This window comes from Phocoena sinus, chromosome 12 (genome assembly GCF_008692025.1).
Source record: "Phocoena sinus isolate mPhoSin1 chromosome 12, mPhoSin1.pri, whole genome shotgun sequence".
NCBI classification, from domain to species: Eukaryota; Metazoa; Chordata; class Mammalia; order Artiodactyla; family Phocoenidae; genus Phocoena; species Phocoena sinus.
The window spans coordinates 22383514-22401285 of record NC_045774.1 but is presented as its reverse complement, the minus strand read 5'-3'; the positions used below and the strand labels follow the sequence as shown (position 1 = coordinate 22401285).

The 17772-nt window shown below is 36.2% G+C and overlaps 1 protein-coding gene across 1 annotated transcript in view; it reads left to right on the top strand.

Annotated features, from left to right (window-relative positions):
• VTA1 (vesicle trafficking 1) overlaps positions 1-17772 on the top strand; it is a 64867-nt gene that overhangs the window by 21438 nt on the left and 25657 nt on the right. The window contains exon 4 of the mRNA XM_032651524.1: positions 352-427. Coding sequence (XP_032507415.1) covers positions 352-427 — 76 coding nt within the window. The remainder of the gene's footprint in view (positions 1-351; positions 428-17772) is intronic.

Below are 17772 nucleotides of genomic sequence, written 5' to 3'. Positions count from 1 at the left end.
TTTAAAATTCCCACCCCTACCAATTCAAATGATTTGTCATTATTATAATAAGACTTAAATACAAAGAAATACACATGGCTTGATATGGATTCAGATAGTACTGTCATTACATTTTCTAAAATCAGACGCATACTGTGAAACCTTGTTGTAGCATAATACCTGTTATATGTGTTGTAACTTCCTCCTAATAACAGATTACAGAAGGAGCTCCATTGTATTCTTGAAATCTGATTTTATTTAAAACAATTTCAGACTGCTTTTATAAACATTGGAAGCTTTTGTCTTGTAGCTACAAGACTAATTCTTACATTTTTTCATTTGAATTAGATGAACTTTTCTTTTCTCTTCCAGAAACATGATCAAGTCCTTCTATACTGCAAGTCTTTTAATAGATGTCATAACAGTGTTTGGAGAACTCACTGATGAAGTGAGTGTACATTCTTTATTGTCTTATTAGCTAGAGATCAGTATTGTTGCTTTTTATTAGTTTTATTATTGCATTGTTTAGTTAGAGCAGCATGTTCATCAGAAATGTAGTATAAGCAAAACGTGTAATTTTAAATTGTCTACTAGCCACATTTTAAAAAGTGAAAACAAAAGATGGAATTATTTTTAATGATAAATGTTATTTTTTGTAGTAAGTTCTTTAAATCCAGCATGTATTTTATACTTTAGTGAGTACATAGCTACTGTATTGGTCTCTGAACCCCAGGTTCAGAGTTTGATTTTATTAAGTGTTTAAATATTACTGATCCTGGATGCTGTTAAATTTCTGTACTGTTATTTGGTAAACATTACTGGAGGCAGAGACTTTTTAGTACTGCTTTTTTCCTATTTTGTTTCTAGCCAGAAATATTATTGTTAAAGATTTGTCTCTATTGTAAAATACATATAGAACTTGATATTTTACAAGATACTTCCTATCCATTTTATCAGTTTGTTTCTCATAACCACTCTAAGATAAGTAGAGCACATATTCATTTTATATATGAGCAAACTGAGGCTAAGTGACAAACTTGTTGCCGCGAGTTCAGTGTTGTTTTCACTGTAGCAGGCTTTATCATTGACATGGAAATTTTGTTTTCTGAGAGGGGAGATGTTAATCTAGAAAGAGAACAAAAGAGAGAGAGAGAGAGGAAGGAAGGGAGGGAGGGAAGGAGGGAGGGAGGAAGGGAGGAGAAAAGAGAGTTACAAATGAGACTGATAGAGGCATGTCATATTAGTGATTTGAGATCTGTGAAGAACATTGCTTTCTATGAAACGATTTTTTCAAAATGGTGAGCAGCTCAGTGTATCATTCCAAACAAAACAAAGTACAATCTATCTATGCGATATTTTACATGTTCGTAAAACAGTACATCAAAACTGTGCAATAAATGCTTTGTTTATATGTAAAATGTAGTTAAGCTCGAGGCCTGATGATCATAAGCTGAGTTTTTGAGTTGGCAGAGATGTGCAGGACATTTCAAAGTTGTGCCAAATGAGGGACACTTTTTTATTGTGTGTGACTGTCCCTTTTCTTTCAAAACATCAAGCATCCTGTCTCTTGCCCACACAGCATTCCCCAGTCAGATGACTAGAAACCACCAACAGATATTTCCAAACACCGGCAAGGGTATGGGGCAATGCCCATTGAGAGCCACTGCTGTTAACTTTTCTTGAAATAGAGAAACATCAGAGAAAACTGAGGCCTGGAGTGTGAAAACCACAAATGCTTCTCACTTTTTTGCATTTTAGAGGCCCTGTGGATCCACTGTTTAGCTCCCTTTCTACTCCTGTCTCCTGTTACTACTGATCTGGATTTTTTTTCCTGTTTTACTAGTATGGGGCTCTATACTAAACAGGGCATACAGAGGACATAGAGGTGATTTAAGCATGATATTATGGAAAGCTGTAGATAGGTAGTAGGGTTTTGGTGAGTACCAGGTGGCTGAAGGAGAATAATGAGACCAGATTAGAAAAGTAAGTCATAAGCCAGATCAGACAGATGAAGAAAGGCCTGGCATCTTCAATTAGGGGATTTATATTTATTATATTTATTGAATAAAGAATTCTACTTTGGGGTGCTTGGTATGATAAGACTCTATAGAATGAACTGGGGTAGGAAAGAACTACAAGTCATTTGGCAAAAGAACTAGTTAATGATTACTGTGGAACTTCGTACAAAGTGGGTTGTCGTTGACCTGAGGAGAAATAATATGTTTAGACTTAAATTTTAAAGTGTGAGGTGCAGGTGTAGCATACAAAAATAAATCACCACAAGACTCTTGGAAATAAAAAGACAAGAAATATGCAAAATAGAGATGAAAGTTCAGTTAGGAGATTAGACAAACCCTCAGGTAAGAAGATAGTTTAGAAAGAGAGAGAAAATGGTCAGGTAAACATCCTGATAAACACCTGTATTTAAAAGGCTAGAGGAAGAAGTGAATAAAGAAACACAATTAGAGAAGTGGATAGAAATGTAAGATATCAGAAGAGAAGGTCTTGGTAAAGCACAGTAGCAGATCAGTTTGCCAGATACTTCTGAGATGGCTTTTCTTGCCTCTCCTACTTCTTACTTAGAGGAGCTGCTTTTGCCCACGTATCTCGGAAGCAAGCACACAGTTCTTTGAAGTTATAACTGCTAACAGTGGGGAACCCAGATAAAAGGTAAAGTAATAGATACAGGAAAAAGAACAAAATGTCCAGAAGTCTTAAGTGAGTAATGTAGGTTTTGTTTTGTTTTTGTTTTACTTAAGGGACACATAAATACCTCCACACATAATTAGCCTGTAATTCATCTGCATTTCAGAAGGAAAAAAAATCTAAGTTTACATACAGGTATCCTTAACAAAGAACAGCTTTCTTAGTTATTTGAATATAGTAGCTAAGGCAGGGACTCTTAATGGGACAAATGAGAGGGCTTCAAAAGGAGCTGGGGGAGAGATGTTTAGATACTGAGGATACTAAAGACTACATGTAGCCCAAGAGTGAAAGGGACATTTTTCCAAAATGTTTACACTCTTTTCTTTCCCTGTCTAATCACCCAACCTGCTACCTAAGTTTTTCTGCCTTGCATTGGCATTAAAGTAGGAAATAACATCTGTGTTGGTGGTTAAAGGATCCAGAGAGCAGGAGGGGTCTGAAATGGTATGGAAAAAAGAAATTAGGCATTGTAAGGCCAGCATGGAAAGGACGTCCCTATAATTATTTGATTGGGCTGAGGTTTATTCTTTGGACCTTTATGTAAATCCTGCATTTTAAATTAGAAAATGTATGTACACACATTTAGTATGTAATTATATGTGGGTGCTCTTCACTAACTTACATATACTTGTTATAACATGCAGAGTTTATAACATCCAGTGAAAGTTGTATATATCAAAAGTTATGGGCTTCCCTGGTGGCACAGTGGTTGAGAGCACGCCTGCCGATGCAGGGGACACGGGTTCGTGCCCCGGTCCGGGAAGATCCCACATGCCGCGGAGTGGCTGGGCCCATGAGCCATGGCCGCTGAGCCTGTGCGTCCGGAGCCTGTGCTCTGCAACGGGAGAGGCCACAACAGGGAGAGGCCCGCGTACCGCAAAAAAAAAAAAAAAAAAAGTTATAATTTGTTTGGCATACAATACTGACATTTCTCATATCCATTATTATACAGTGATCTTATCCTTATATGACTAGTGAACTGGTTTTTGGCCATGAACTAAGGTTGACTAAATAAAGGCAGCTGACAAGGAAAGTGAAATACTGGCAAGACTGTTCATACAGCAATAACATAATCCCCCAGCCAGCCAGTTTGATCAGCCTAGTTTCAAATTCTATTTTCCCTTACTTTTAATGTTGATTTTTGTTCCATCATTTTCCATTTCTAGAAGTGGCATATTCGTCATTATCACTGAGATACAAGTTTTTCAAAATAATGATTTAAAATGTCATAACTTTAAATAATGCTCCACTTGAGTGGAATAGGGAGGAATGCACTCTAGCTGTGACTTTCGCAGCTCCTACCAAAACAGATAAGCAGAGTATCATCGGCATCAACCCTCTCTGGTAGGTCCTCATTGTTGTCTGAGGAAATCTAAGGCTTGTATTTATTTACTTGTGATTTAAGCACTCTATGCCTAAAATAAGACACAAACTAGCAGAACATTTCTTATTTCACAATAACTATTAAAAATATGACATGTTTTAAAAGCTTGGTATAACGGGTTGCTCAAAGCATTGTAACTCATTCCTCCTTTCCACTTTCACTTTAGTTTCATCTTATACTTTGAAAACATTAGCAGAGACAAAGACAGGAAACAGAAAGGTGGGAAAAGAATAAGTTTAAGGATTTCAGGTAGGCAGATTTTGTTTTTTGCTTTCGTTTTTTTTGTGTGTGTTACGCGGGCCTCTCACTGTTGTGGCCTCTCCCGTTGCGGAGCACTGGCTCCAAACGCGCAGGCTCAGCGGCCATGGCTCATGGGCCCAGCTGCTCCGCGGTATGTGGGATCTTCCCGGACCGGGGCACGAACCCGTGTCCCCCTGCATCGGCAGGCAGACTCTCAACCACTGCGCCACCAGGGAAGCCCTTTATTTGTGTATTTTAAAATTATCTTTTAATTTTATCATCTTTATAATCAAGATAATGGGGTTTTTTAAATTATATTTTTTAAAGTTTAAAAAATGGTATGGTTTTTTCCTGTCAGTTCTGAAAATTTATTTAAAAGAATAGCAACAGTGGTTGTCAGAGCCAAGCCTAAACTCCAAGCCAAGAGGTCATTTTACCTCTCAGGACTTGGTTTTTCTTCTGTAAAATGGGAAGCCTGGTCAAGCAGATCTCTGAGATCCTTTGCAGCTCTACCAGTCTATGATTATATGTTCCAAACATGCAAGAAAAGATAGGAAAAGGAGAATAAAAAGCAAAGATGAAAAAGCAGACAAAAAAAGAAAATGAGAGAAGCAAAAATAGTTTTAGATTAGAAGCTCCAAAAGGAGGGATGAAAAATTACCCATTTAAGTTATATAAATGATAATGAAAAGTAGAGCCACCAGAAATTATGACAGCAGAGAACTAATTTCTAGTTAGTCAGAAGAAAGGAGAAGAAACATGACATGGCAATGTAGAGGTTGTCAGTGTAGGGAGGGAGCAAGACGAACATCTGGGGCCTTCTTATGGCGTTTGTACGTAAAGATGTTGAGTCTTCTAATTTAATTCCTTTTATTTAACATTCCAGCCTTTTTTTTTAAAGGTCGTTGGTTCACAAGCTACACTACTGCAGTTTACCTAATTAATTTTCCTATTTTAGGCTCTTTTACCCTGGAACCTATTCTCCTCTGTCATTGTTTTATTGAAAAGCCTAACAGGGACTTTTCCTTTCCTGGCATTGCAAGTCCAGACTCCTTCCTATGCTACTTCTTACCAGTCCCATTGTATGTTTGTCAGACCATTCTGCTTACCTCCCGCGCTCAGCTTTCACTGTTGTAAACATTAGTTTTTTAGCCTGCTTTGTCTAAGTGTTACCTGCTCTTCGAGTCGTAGCTCCATTATTCTAGCCCTTATATGCATTTCTCCATTCTCTCAACTCATTTAGGATCTTAACTTTATGAATGTTACACTATAAATGTGTTGACTTAAGATTTTTGTTTTTTTTAAATTATCTTTTTGGCTGCATTGGGTCTTTGTTGCTGCGCACGGGCTTTCTCTAGTTGTGGCGAGCGGGGGCTACTCGTCATTGCTGTGCGTGGACTTCTCATTGCATTGGCTTCTCTTGTTGTGGAACATGGGCTCTAGGCACGCAGGCTTCGGTAGTTGCAGCGCGCATGCTCTAGGGCACAGGCTCAGTAGTTGTGGCACACGGGCTTAGTTGCTCCACGCCATGTGGGATCTTCCCAGACTGGGGATTGAACCTGTGTCTCCTTCATTGGCAGGCAGATTCTTTTTTTTTTTTTACATCTTTATTGGAGTATAATTGCTTTACAATGGTGTGTTACTTTCTGCTTTATAACAAAGTGAATCAGTTATACATATACGTATGTTCCCATATCTCTTCCCTCTTGCGTCTCCCTCCCACCCTCCCTATCCCACCCCTCTAGGTGGTCACAAAACACTGAGCTGATCTCCCTGTGCTATGCGACTGCTTCCCACTAGCTATCTATTTTACGTTTGGTAGTGTATATATGTCCATGCCACTCTCTCACTTTGTCACAGCTTACCCTTCCCCCTCCCAATATCCTCAGGTCCATTCTCTAGTAGGTCTGTGTCTTTATTCCTGTCTTACCCCTAGGTTCTTGATGACCTTTTTTTTTTTTTCTTTCCTTAGATTCCATATATATGTGTTAGCATACGGTATTTGTCTTTCTCTTTCTGACTTACTTCACTCTGTATGACAGGCTCTAGGTCCATCCACCTCATTACAAATAGCTCAATTTCGTTTCTTTTTATGGCTGAGTAATACTCCATTGTATATATGTGCCACATCTTCTTTATCCATTCATCCAATGATGGACACTTAGGTTGTGTCCATCTCCTGGCTATTGTAAATAGAGCTGCAATGAACATTTTGGTACATGACTCTTTTTGAATGATGGTTTTCTCAGGGTGGCAGGCAGATTCTTAACCACTGCACCACCAGGGAAGTCCCTGACTTAAGTTTTATATATCGTATTTTGGAGTAAATTATACTGCAAGTCCTCAAAGGGGAGACTGTCTCATTTTACTCTTACACCTTCTCTGGCAGTAGCTGTAAATTTGCACATTGGGTAAAATCTCAGAGTAAAAACAGTAGCTATTTAGTAGCTATTTAGCTATAGAAATTTCAAAGGTTGCTATAGTTTAGCTTTTCATTTTTCAATCTATAGTTGAAGATGATGTTCAGACTTGTTTACATGGAACTTCTTTCATAACTCATCTAAAATGTAATAGATCTCATTTTTCTTGGTCTATTTCCTGACATTTTTTCCTTTTAATTTCATGTCATTTTTCATAGTTTGCAGTATTCACAAAAATTTTTAAAGTCTGTATTTTCTTTAATCTTCAACTTAAAATAAAATACTTTGTTGCTATTCTGTTTCTGAACACTCCTATCTGTTTAGTTATATGTATTTAACTCTTTTAACTGTGCTTTATATATACAATTCCATCTCAGAATTTGATTAAATTTGTTGTCATTGTAAACTTCTACCATTCCAGTTATAACTGTCTTGGAATCAGTGTCCCTGTTTTAGGTATAGAGTCACCAAAAGTATATATTAAAATTTTTAATTTTGTATTTTAAAGCAGGTGATGTTCAAAATATAAATGTTATTTTTCTACTTTCAACATCTTGTGTTAACTACTTCTGGCCAGTATTGATAGGCTTTCTTTTATCATATTTTAGATTTATTTCACTTCTAGCAATGTTTGAGGAGCAGATACCATTTTGCCTTTATCTGTTGAGTTTCTGCTAGTTTGGGGGAATCAAATGAATATGGTATGTTTTCCTGCCCTCACAAGGTTTGTGTTCCAACTTGGAAAGGGAAGCAGAATAACTGAGTATGATGATACATGGTGTAGTAATGACAAAATACAGTGACGCGATCCAATCCTACCATTTGCCTGGCACTGTGCTTAGACACTTTAGATATATCTTGTTTCACTTTCACAACCCTGAATTACAGTGAGAAAACAGAATCAGAAAATAAAAGTTCCTTGTCCCCAGATGCTATGGCCCAGAACAGTATTAACAAACTCTGTGTGATAAAGGTCTGGTGTTTTTTTCTTCTTAATTTCCATTCTGTTGCAAGCTGATTGTTTTGTAAAATATAAATAATGATTAACTAGAAAAATAAAACCTTAAAAAGACATATAAAATACAAGCCTAATTTGCTATAAGTTTCCTAAATGCTCTCAATTTCTGTATTGTCTTGTCACAAAAGTGGTAAACAGTTTGCAGGCCAGCTCTGGTTCTGGGACCATATTTTGATTGGCACTGATCTACATCCCTCTATGGGAGCTCCCAGAGAATCCTGTTTGTATCTCAATCATGGACTCTCCCTACTCGAAAAACAGGGCTGCAACATAACTGGAATAATAATATACATGAATAGCTGTCTGCAAAGGAGGTAGTCTATTTAAGGTATTCATTTGCACTGTAAGGTTCAGAATTAAGCAACATCTTCTTGCTAGCCTAGAAAACCATGGTAGATCAGGAGAAATTCATCTACTTACAAAACTGTGTTTTGTACATACACCATACCTTAAGTTTTCATGCTCTCACTGTACACTGAAGGTCTCATTCTTAGTAATTGTAATAATAAATAGAAACATATGAGGGTAGTATTGTCTCTCTTATTAGAGTAGGAATTTCATGTATCTTGTATTCACTTCTGTGTAATAATTGCCAAGAACAGTGTCTTGTACATGATCTTCAGATAGTTGTAAATGAATGAAGTATTTTTGCATACAATGTTAGTATAATGTGGTTCAGAATACTGCAGGCATCGGCCTCAAAATCCTATATGCCACTTCATAACTGTGACTTTGGGTAAGTTATTTGACTTATGTAAGCCTGTTCCCACATCTGTAAGATGAAGAAAATTGTAACACCTACTTCTTCAAGGTGTCTTGGATTTTAAATGAGAAAATACATGTAAAGCCTTTAACAAAGTACCTAGCATATAGTAAACCTTAAAAAACATTAATTTTGCTTTTATTAGTTGATGGATAATGTTCTAATATCCTGTATTTAGAGAGGACATCCACGTAAAATACATGAAAATTTTAATGGAAACTATCCTCATCTACTCAATCTCATATATTAAGATAAATTTATTCAGAAATAGGCGTATTGTGTATTATTACTACTATATTTGGAGGTCTAGCATGTACAATTGGAGTCCCAAAAAAGAGACTAGAAAGAAAATGTTGAAGAAATAATGACCATAGATTTTCTAAATTGAGTGAAAAAAATAGTTATGGAGCCAAGAAGCTCAGTGAACCTCAAGTAAAATAAATACAAAGAAACCATACCTGAGAGCATTTACTGGTTGTGATAGTCCAACCAGTAAAGTTCAGTGATGGAAGAGGAAATCTTGAAGGAGCTGTCTTGGGAAACGACACATTACATACAAGGTAACAATGCTTTGAAGGATGGATGGCTTCTCATTTTTTAAAAAAGTTGTGGCAAGAAGATAATGAAATTGGCATATTTAAAGTACTGAAAGAAAAAGCAAACAAGCAAAAGAACCTGACAACTCAGACTTCTATGTAGAGCAAAGCTACCCTTCAAATAATGAAGGTAAAATAAAAGGCATTTTTAGATAAATTAGTTCATTACTAGCAGATCTGCACTAAAGATCTGAAGAACTAAAGAACAGCAGAAAGGAGGTTTTTCAGGCTGAAAGAAAATGATACCAGATGACAACTTGGATTTATAGGAAGGAATAAAGTACACTGATACAGTGTATAAGTAAGTACATTAAAAACTATATATTTACTCTTTTATTCGTTTCTTTAAGAATATATATATGCCATTTAACTAAAACTTACTGTAACTATACATATATATTTGGTAACCCTCCCTCTAAAAAAAAAGGCAGGGAAAAGGAACAGAGGGAAACAGAAGCAGATAGGACTAATATAAAATAAATAGCAAATTTTAGGCCTGCATACAGCTGTATCAGTACATACTATAAATGTAAATGGAGTAACACTCCAATTTAAAAGTAGAAAGCAAGTCCTAACTGTATACTATTTAGAAGAGACATCCTTTAAATACAGAGACACAGATATTTTGAAACTGAAAGGATGAAAAAATATTCAACGGAAATACTAAGTTAGCAAAATCTGAGATGGCCGTATTAATCTTAGATAAAGTGAACTTTAAGATGATGTTTTACCAGAGGTAAAATGGGACATTTTGTTATCAAGAAGATATTACAGTTCATTAAGAAGGTACCACAGTTATAAATGTCTGTGTACCTAATAGCAGTTTTAAACTTTATGAAACAAAACGTGATAAAAATAAAAGAAAATACAGGAAAAAAATCATAATAGTGGTTGGAGATGTTAACACCCCCCTCTCAGTCATGGTAGGATAAATAGTTTAAAAGCAGTAAAATTATCTAAAATGAATAAAGGCTGCCACATCAAATACTGGCTAGAATGTGTGAAAACAAGAGCTTTCGTACATCGCTTGGTGAAAATGTTAGATGTCATAACCAGTTTGGGAAGAGATTTGGCAGATTTTTATAAAGTTAAACATACAGCTACCTTTTTACCCAGCAATTCCTTGGTGTTTATCCAAGAGAAATGAAAACATATGTCCAGAAAAGACTTGTTCAGGAGTGTTCATAGGAACTTTATTCATGATATCCCAAAGCTGTGTAAACAACCTAGATGTCCACCAGCAGAGGAACTGATAAATAAATTGTGCTGTTACTAAGGTATAAAAAGAGGCTACTGATATACCCTAAAACATGGATCAATTTTGTAGACATTATGTTGAGCACAAAAAGACCCAAAAGAATACACACTGTATGATTCCCTTCATATAAAGTACTACAATAGACAGCTTGATTCTAGTGAAGAAAATTAGCAGTTTTTTGGTGTATGGAAAGGGGAAATTGATCCGGAAAGGGATATAAAGGAGCTTCCTGGGGAGCTAGAAATGTTGTATTTTGATAGGAGTATGTTTTACACAGGTAGATCTTTTTGTCAAAACTCAAACTATACACTTAAGATTTATACATCTCAAGGTATATCAGTTTTACTGCAAAAAAAGTTAAATATTGAACTATTGTTTGTAGGTTTGTTTTTTCTTGATGATATTGAGTTGGCAATTCTAAAACTGCTTACTCTATATTCGAGGATTGTGCAAATGAGTAAATATATTGAGGAAGCCAGATTTCTCACTTCTGGGGAAAGAAGTTACAGCGGCGGGTGGGAGAAGACTATATTGTATTATATTGTTGGATTGGCCTTGGAGATGTCCATATTAACTCATGCTTTTAAATATACAAATAAGGCAAAATATATTTCTATAAACAGTATGTATGTATACTATAAATGTGTGCATATACAGTATATGCATGTATTTGTATACAGCATATATACATAGGTGTGTGTACACATGCACATAAAACATAGTTCCTATATCTCTGTACTGAAAGAACCTAGAAGCAATGATGCATCAATAACAGTGAGCACCTCTAGTGCCTGATTTTGGGTTCTAAATACCCTTCATCTATAAAAGGAACCAGGACTCTTATAGAAAGGACTGAATCTGGGGCTGGGTAAGGGAAAGTACTAAATGAAGCTGGATCTTCTTACTGTGCCAGAAAGTAAAGAAATGGTTCACATAATCACAGGAACGTGTCAGAAGGATCCAGAAGCCAACTTGAAAGGGTTCCCACTGTCGGCGTCAGGGACAATTTGACTATCGAAATATGAATGATATTAATAGGTAATGCATTGAATAAAATAAGAATTCATTCGTCCCTACTGAAACATACAATGGAATAAATAAATGAATGAATAAATAATTAATGGAAGGACGGAGAAAGCTCCTTACAGTAGCGTTCTAACTAATAAATAGAGAAATGACAGTGAAGTTAGAAATCATTAATGGGATTTAAAACTAGTGGGTAGAAAATTTGGTGACGAGCAGGATATTTACATTAGTCTCTAAATGTCTCCCCTCTGATTGCTTATTAATTTTAAAGGGGGAAAATAGTAAGCCAGTAATGGAAAAACCTGTCTGACACCACTTTAACCAAGTCGTCAAACCTAACACATTCAATATTGGGACCAGCTGATATTATGTGGCTCCTAATAAGATGAAGTGAGAAAGGCAAATATCACTTCAGTGCAAATCCTGTGGAAAATGCATAATCTGAACCTAATCATGAGGAAACATCAGACAAATCCAAACTGAAATGTCAAGGTCAAGAAACACTAACAAAGGCTGTTCCAGATTAAGGGCTAAAAAGATAATGACAGCTAAATAATGTATGCTTTTTAAGTTAAATAGACCCAGGGGAGGAACTACCAAGGACATCATTGGGCCAATTGACAGAATTTATTGGGACTGTGGATCAAACGGTATTCTTGTGTAAGTGTTAAATTTCCCGATTTTAATAACCATTGTGTGTGAGATTGTCCTTGATCTTAGAAAATGATTAATGAAAGGGTAAGGGGGCAAAGTGACTTCCAACTTACTCTTAATTGGTACAGAAAAAAATGCAGTAAACATTTTGCATATTAATATGTGCATAGTAAGTCCATGCATATATGAGTAGATTGATAATACAAAATGTAAGCAATTGGGTGATCTGAGTGAAAGATATCATGTACTAGTTTTAAAACTTTTCTCCAAGCTTGATGAAATTATATAAAGTTCCTTCACAAAACTATATATATATATATTTTTTTTTTTTTTTTTTTCTCCCCCAGAAGATAGCATTGGCTTCTTTTCTTGCCCTGGTGGATTAAGTTTTAAATAGTTAATGTTCATACCTTCTTTGGATATCTTTCAGCTAATTGGAGTGTACCTTTCAAATATTATAAAAATAGAGTAAATTTAAGTATTTGTGTATTATAGTTAAGATTTTTTGGTACAGTTTTACTCTCATTTTTAAAATTTGTTTTACAAAATTCTAGTTGCTTTGAAAAATATAAAGGTATAAAAATTTTGAGTAAGTCTCCAGGAAATACATATTATTTGTGATAACACTTTAATATTTGAATCATGATAGTAAGTTTGTTGAATATGTATTTTTAAAGTGGTTCTCATTGTGCTGTGTCCAGTGGTCCTGGGAGTTATATAGAGCCCTTGTTTGTGTAATATACTTGGGAGAATTGAGGGCCTAAGAGTATAAATGTGTTATCTGTGATGTTACCACCAGCTTAGAGCTTCTTATTTTCTTTTGTGTCACTAACTACTTTGAAATGTTACGAAAGCTGTGGCTTCTCTCCCATGCATATGTGTATTGCTTTTTTTTCATATAATGCAGGGGGTTTCAAGGACACCCGTCACCCTATCCACCGACCCCTCCCTGCAAGCTTAAGTGAAACTGTGTACTGAAGTTTAATGTTCACATTTATTTGTTGGCAAGAAGTGTTTCACTCCAGTTCAGTATTTTTCTTAGTGCCGTTCTAGGACAGCCAGCTTCAGAATCGTTTGTGGTACTTGATTTAAAAAAAAAAAAATGGATTCCAGAATCTACTGTCCATTCATTCATTCACCAAATATTTGTTAATGTTTACTACATGCCAAACACTGTTCTAGGCAGTAGTAATACAGCAGTGGATTAAATCCCTGCCCTCGTGGTTATCACATTCCTCTGGTGAAGACAGACAATAAGCAAATAAACACATAAAATGTATAGTATGTCATATGGTAAGTATTATGGTAGGGATCCCATGGTAGGGATAGGAAGGTCAATTTAAATAAAGTATTTGGGGAATGTCTCACTAAGAAGGCAACATTTTAGCAAAGCCCTGAAGAAGTAAGGGAATGAATCATTCAGATGTTCCAGGAAGAGACAAGAGAAAGTGCAAAGATTTGTGAACAGCACAGGTACCTGTTAAAGTTCAAGATATAGCAAGGAATACAACATGGCTGAATCTAGAGTGAGGAAAGTGCTGGCAGGTGACGGTGGGGAAGGGGAGTTCAAATAGAGTTGACAGGATTTGACTGCTATCTTTAAAGTGTTATTACTTGCATTATAATGGACAACGGTGGAAATAGGGGCACCGTTAGTATATTATTAATAATCAAAGTGAGGGCAGTGGTGGCTCAGACCAGAAATTGCAATAGAAGACATGGTGAGAAACTGGATACATTTTGAATGTAGAACTGACAGAACTTAAGATTCATTGGTAGAATATGAGAGGAATAGAGGGCTCAAAAATGACTTCAAAGGTTGGGGCTTGAACAACTACAAGACATTTACTGACGTGGAGGAATGAATTGAGTAGCGGGAAGATCTGAAATCGGTTTTGAACTTTGGATGTTTTGAGCTATCAGATGTACAAGTGAAATGCTGAGTTGAATGTATACATCTTGAAGTTCAGAAGAGAGGTCTGAGCAGAGAATATGAATTTGGGAGTTGACCGCACAGTATTTAAAGCCATTAGACTGGAAGAGGTCGTCAAGGTAAAGTGTTGAAAACAAGAAAAGAAGTCTAAGAACTGAAGTCTGTGGCACTCCCCACCCTGGAGATGAGAAAGAATCACTATGAAGGTCTGAAAAGGAACACCCAGTGAGGCAAAACCAGAAGACCAGGAAAGCAAGTGAAAAGGGGGTTGCGAGGAGGAGGGAGTACTCAACTTTCCACGTTAATGGGGGCAAGTAAGATGACATCTAAACTTTGGATTTAGCAAGAGAAGTAATCCTTAATCTTGACAAAAGCAGTTGCAGTGCATGCTAGGGATAAAAACTTGACTAGGATGGGTTCAAGAGGAAGAATTGGAGACAGCTAATATAAAGCATTTTCTAACACACCATTGTAAAGCAATTATACTCCAATAAAGATGTTATAAAAATCATTCTCTTTCAAGGTGGCTTTTTGGTATGCTAATGGAGAATGATTTATATCGGGTTTTCTATAATTTGGGCCAGGAATTTTGTTTTTTCATGTGGACCATTTTTTTAAAGTCTTTATTGAATTTGTTACAATATTGCTTCTGTTTTATGTTTTGGTTTTTTGGCCGTGAGGCATGTGGGATCTTAGCTTCCCAACCAGGGATCAAACCCACACCCCCTGCATTGGAAGGTGAAGTCTTAACCACTGGATCACCAGGGAAGTCCCAGGAATTTATTTTTTTATTACACCCTAATATGATTCTTACATGCACCAGGTTTGAGAACCCCTGCTTTAATGTATGATTGGTGTTTGCTGGCCAGTCATTCTTCAGTGTAGCGAGTGCAAATGATTTAAAAATTAAATGAAAATTCTTATTTAACTGCTGACTCAGTGGCTAAAATTTGCAGTTGTCAGTGACTCTCATCAATCCAGTTACAAAACAGGGACAAAAGTAAAAGTTCTTTTTGTAATTCCTGTTTCCCAGAAAGGATGTCTAATCAGCCAAAATAAGTTTAAAAATTTCAAAAATATTGACATCTTGAAATTCTCCTCTTCAAATATTGTTTAATATTTAGCATCCTTTGTTTTAAAGAAAACAATGAAAAGGTGAATTAGTTTTGAGTTACAACTGCCAGAATCTCAGAATTTAAGCACCAGTTTCTAGCGATGTCTTGGAAATAGTGTGGAATAAAAATTAAACTGTTGTGTTGATTTATCTGCTTTGGGGAAGTTTTTTTAAATGTTATTTATTAAAATGAACCCATTTCAGGTTAGAGTAATGTTTTTTAAACTTCACATACTAATGAAGGAACCCAACGTGGTTTAAATGTCTCTACACTGTTCATACTATGAAATTAGGAATGAAGGAACCTTCTAAAGTCATTACAATACGATTTACCCAATTAAGGCTTTAGACGATGTTAAATTATTTCAGACCAAAGAAAGTATGTCTCATTTTTAAAAGACTCCAAAAGAAGGTAACTTAAACTTTCCTAAGCAATTTATTCATTTACTTTCAAAATGATTATATTTAGAGTAACATTTAAAAGCCCATTTTTTTGTTCTGAAGAACCTAGGGGCAGGACAGGAATAAAGACACAGATGTAGAGAATGGACTTGAGGACACGGGGAGGGGGAAGGGTAAGCTGGGACAAAGTGAGAGAGTGGCATCAACACATATACACTACCAAACATAAAATAGATAGCTAGTGGGAAGCAGCCGCATAGCACAGGGAGATCAGCTCATTGTTTTGCGACCGCCTAGAGGGGTGGGATAGGGAGGGTGGGAGGGAGACGCAAGAGGGAGGGGATATGGGGATGTATGTATACGTATATCTGATTCCCTTTGTTATACAGCAGAAAGTAACACACCATTGTAAAGCAATTATACTCCAATAAAGGTGTTAAAAAAATAATTTAAAAAAGCACACTTTCCCTTATTGTATATATTCCTGTCTAAATTGCAAATTGCAGTTTGCTAGTTGTAGCTTACCAGAACAGCCCTAAATTGAATGGCTGGGTTGACTACTAGTGTGGCATGGGATAAGTCATTTTACTTTTGTAATGCCACTTCCTCATCTCTATAATGTTCGAATTATAGAATACTAAGAAAAAGATGAAGAAAATATTATGGACTTCAGATAATACAGGTGTCACATTTAGTGATGGAAGTTATTGCCTGGCTTTCACGTTGGACTCCAATTCTCATGCCTAACTTGTTCATCCCATTACCTCTAGCACTTAGCATGGTGCCTGACTTGAGTAAATGATAAATAGCTGTTGACTTGCTGGGAGTCAGGGTAGCTCATACGGGAATAAACATTTGAACTGAACCTAAGAGAAGAGGAGACTTTTGGCAGAAGAGGAAACCGTATGAGACAGGGAGAATAGCATGAGAAAGACTGCAGGTGAGGCAGAATCCCAGCTGGTTTGAGGGAAATGGTAGGAAATGAGACTGAAGCCATGTCCACAATGTAGAAGGCCTTGAATGCCAGGTTAATCTGTATTTACATTGAGTCAGTCTTTTAATGTCTCAGAGCCTTAGTGTGAGTAAAACATGACCTGCCTAAATTTCAAGGTTGTGGTAAGGACCAGGTAAGGGGAAGTGGAGCAAAATATAATTGTACCTGGAAGAAAATGAAAATCAACGTATGGAACTTTTAAAAAAATGGAATATATGAGAGGATTGTTTTATAAGAGAAGTTAAATATACAAATTCAGTAATTTGAAGGGTTACTTTTCTTTAGGTTTCTGTATGTTGTACTACTTATCTATAGTAGTATGTAGAGAATCCCACATTACAGAAAACTAAGTATCTGGACTGTATGCAGTACTTGTAGTTATTGATGACTTAGTGGATCTTTACAAAAGGCAAATTACAGTTGTTTTCAACATAATAAAGTCATGTGTTCTCTCCAACTTTAATGTGCATACAGATCACCTGGGGGGCCTTGATGCAGTGCAGATTGTGGTTCAGGAAGTCTGGGGTAGGCTAGAAGAGTCTGCATTTCTAACGAGCTCCCAGGTGTTAGCAGTGCCACTGGTCCATGATTATAATAAAGGTCAAATGAAAATATAAACTGAAAATCAGTAGTCCATCCAAAATTCTAACAGATTTTACTCTTGTATTTTTAAAGCAAATTTTTGTCTTATTTTATAGCATGTAGCATAAATTTTAAGCCAGGTAAGAGGAAGAGGCAACTAGCTGGTTCTTCACTGATTTTCCATTTCTCTTTACAGCAACCCAGTGATGTATTATTTTCCCCTTTTTAGAACCGAGGTAACTGAGATTTAGAGCTGGTAAATAACATAAGTTAAAAGGTCAAGTTTGCGTAGCTGTCGGTCTAATGTTCACGTGTTTGCTGTAACCACTATAGCATCTTAGTTTTTTGTTTGTTTGTTTTCATATATTTGTACAGGTTAATTTTTCCCTCTTTAGTGAAAATCGTTTAGTATGTTGTTATTTTACGTTTAATTTTAAATTCAATTTAGCCTATTTCTGTCCTGTGCATAAAAGTTGCCAGTTTTGCTGAAAGGACACTCCTATAATTCCATTATAGACCTTTTCTGAAACACAAAACCACAAAAGAGAACTAGTTATGTGTCTTGAGGAAGATGGCTTTTCATGAAGTCTGTCAAGCCCTAGGCAGTTGGTAGAATCCCATGATAAAGTGGGGAGATTGCCAGAATATATCAGAGCTGTACCGTGCAAAAATAGGTTTTATCACAGAAGTATGATTGTCATCA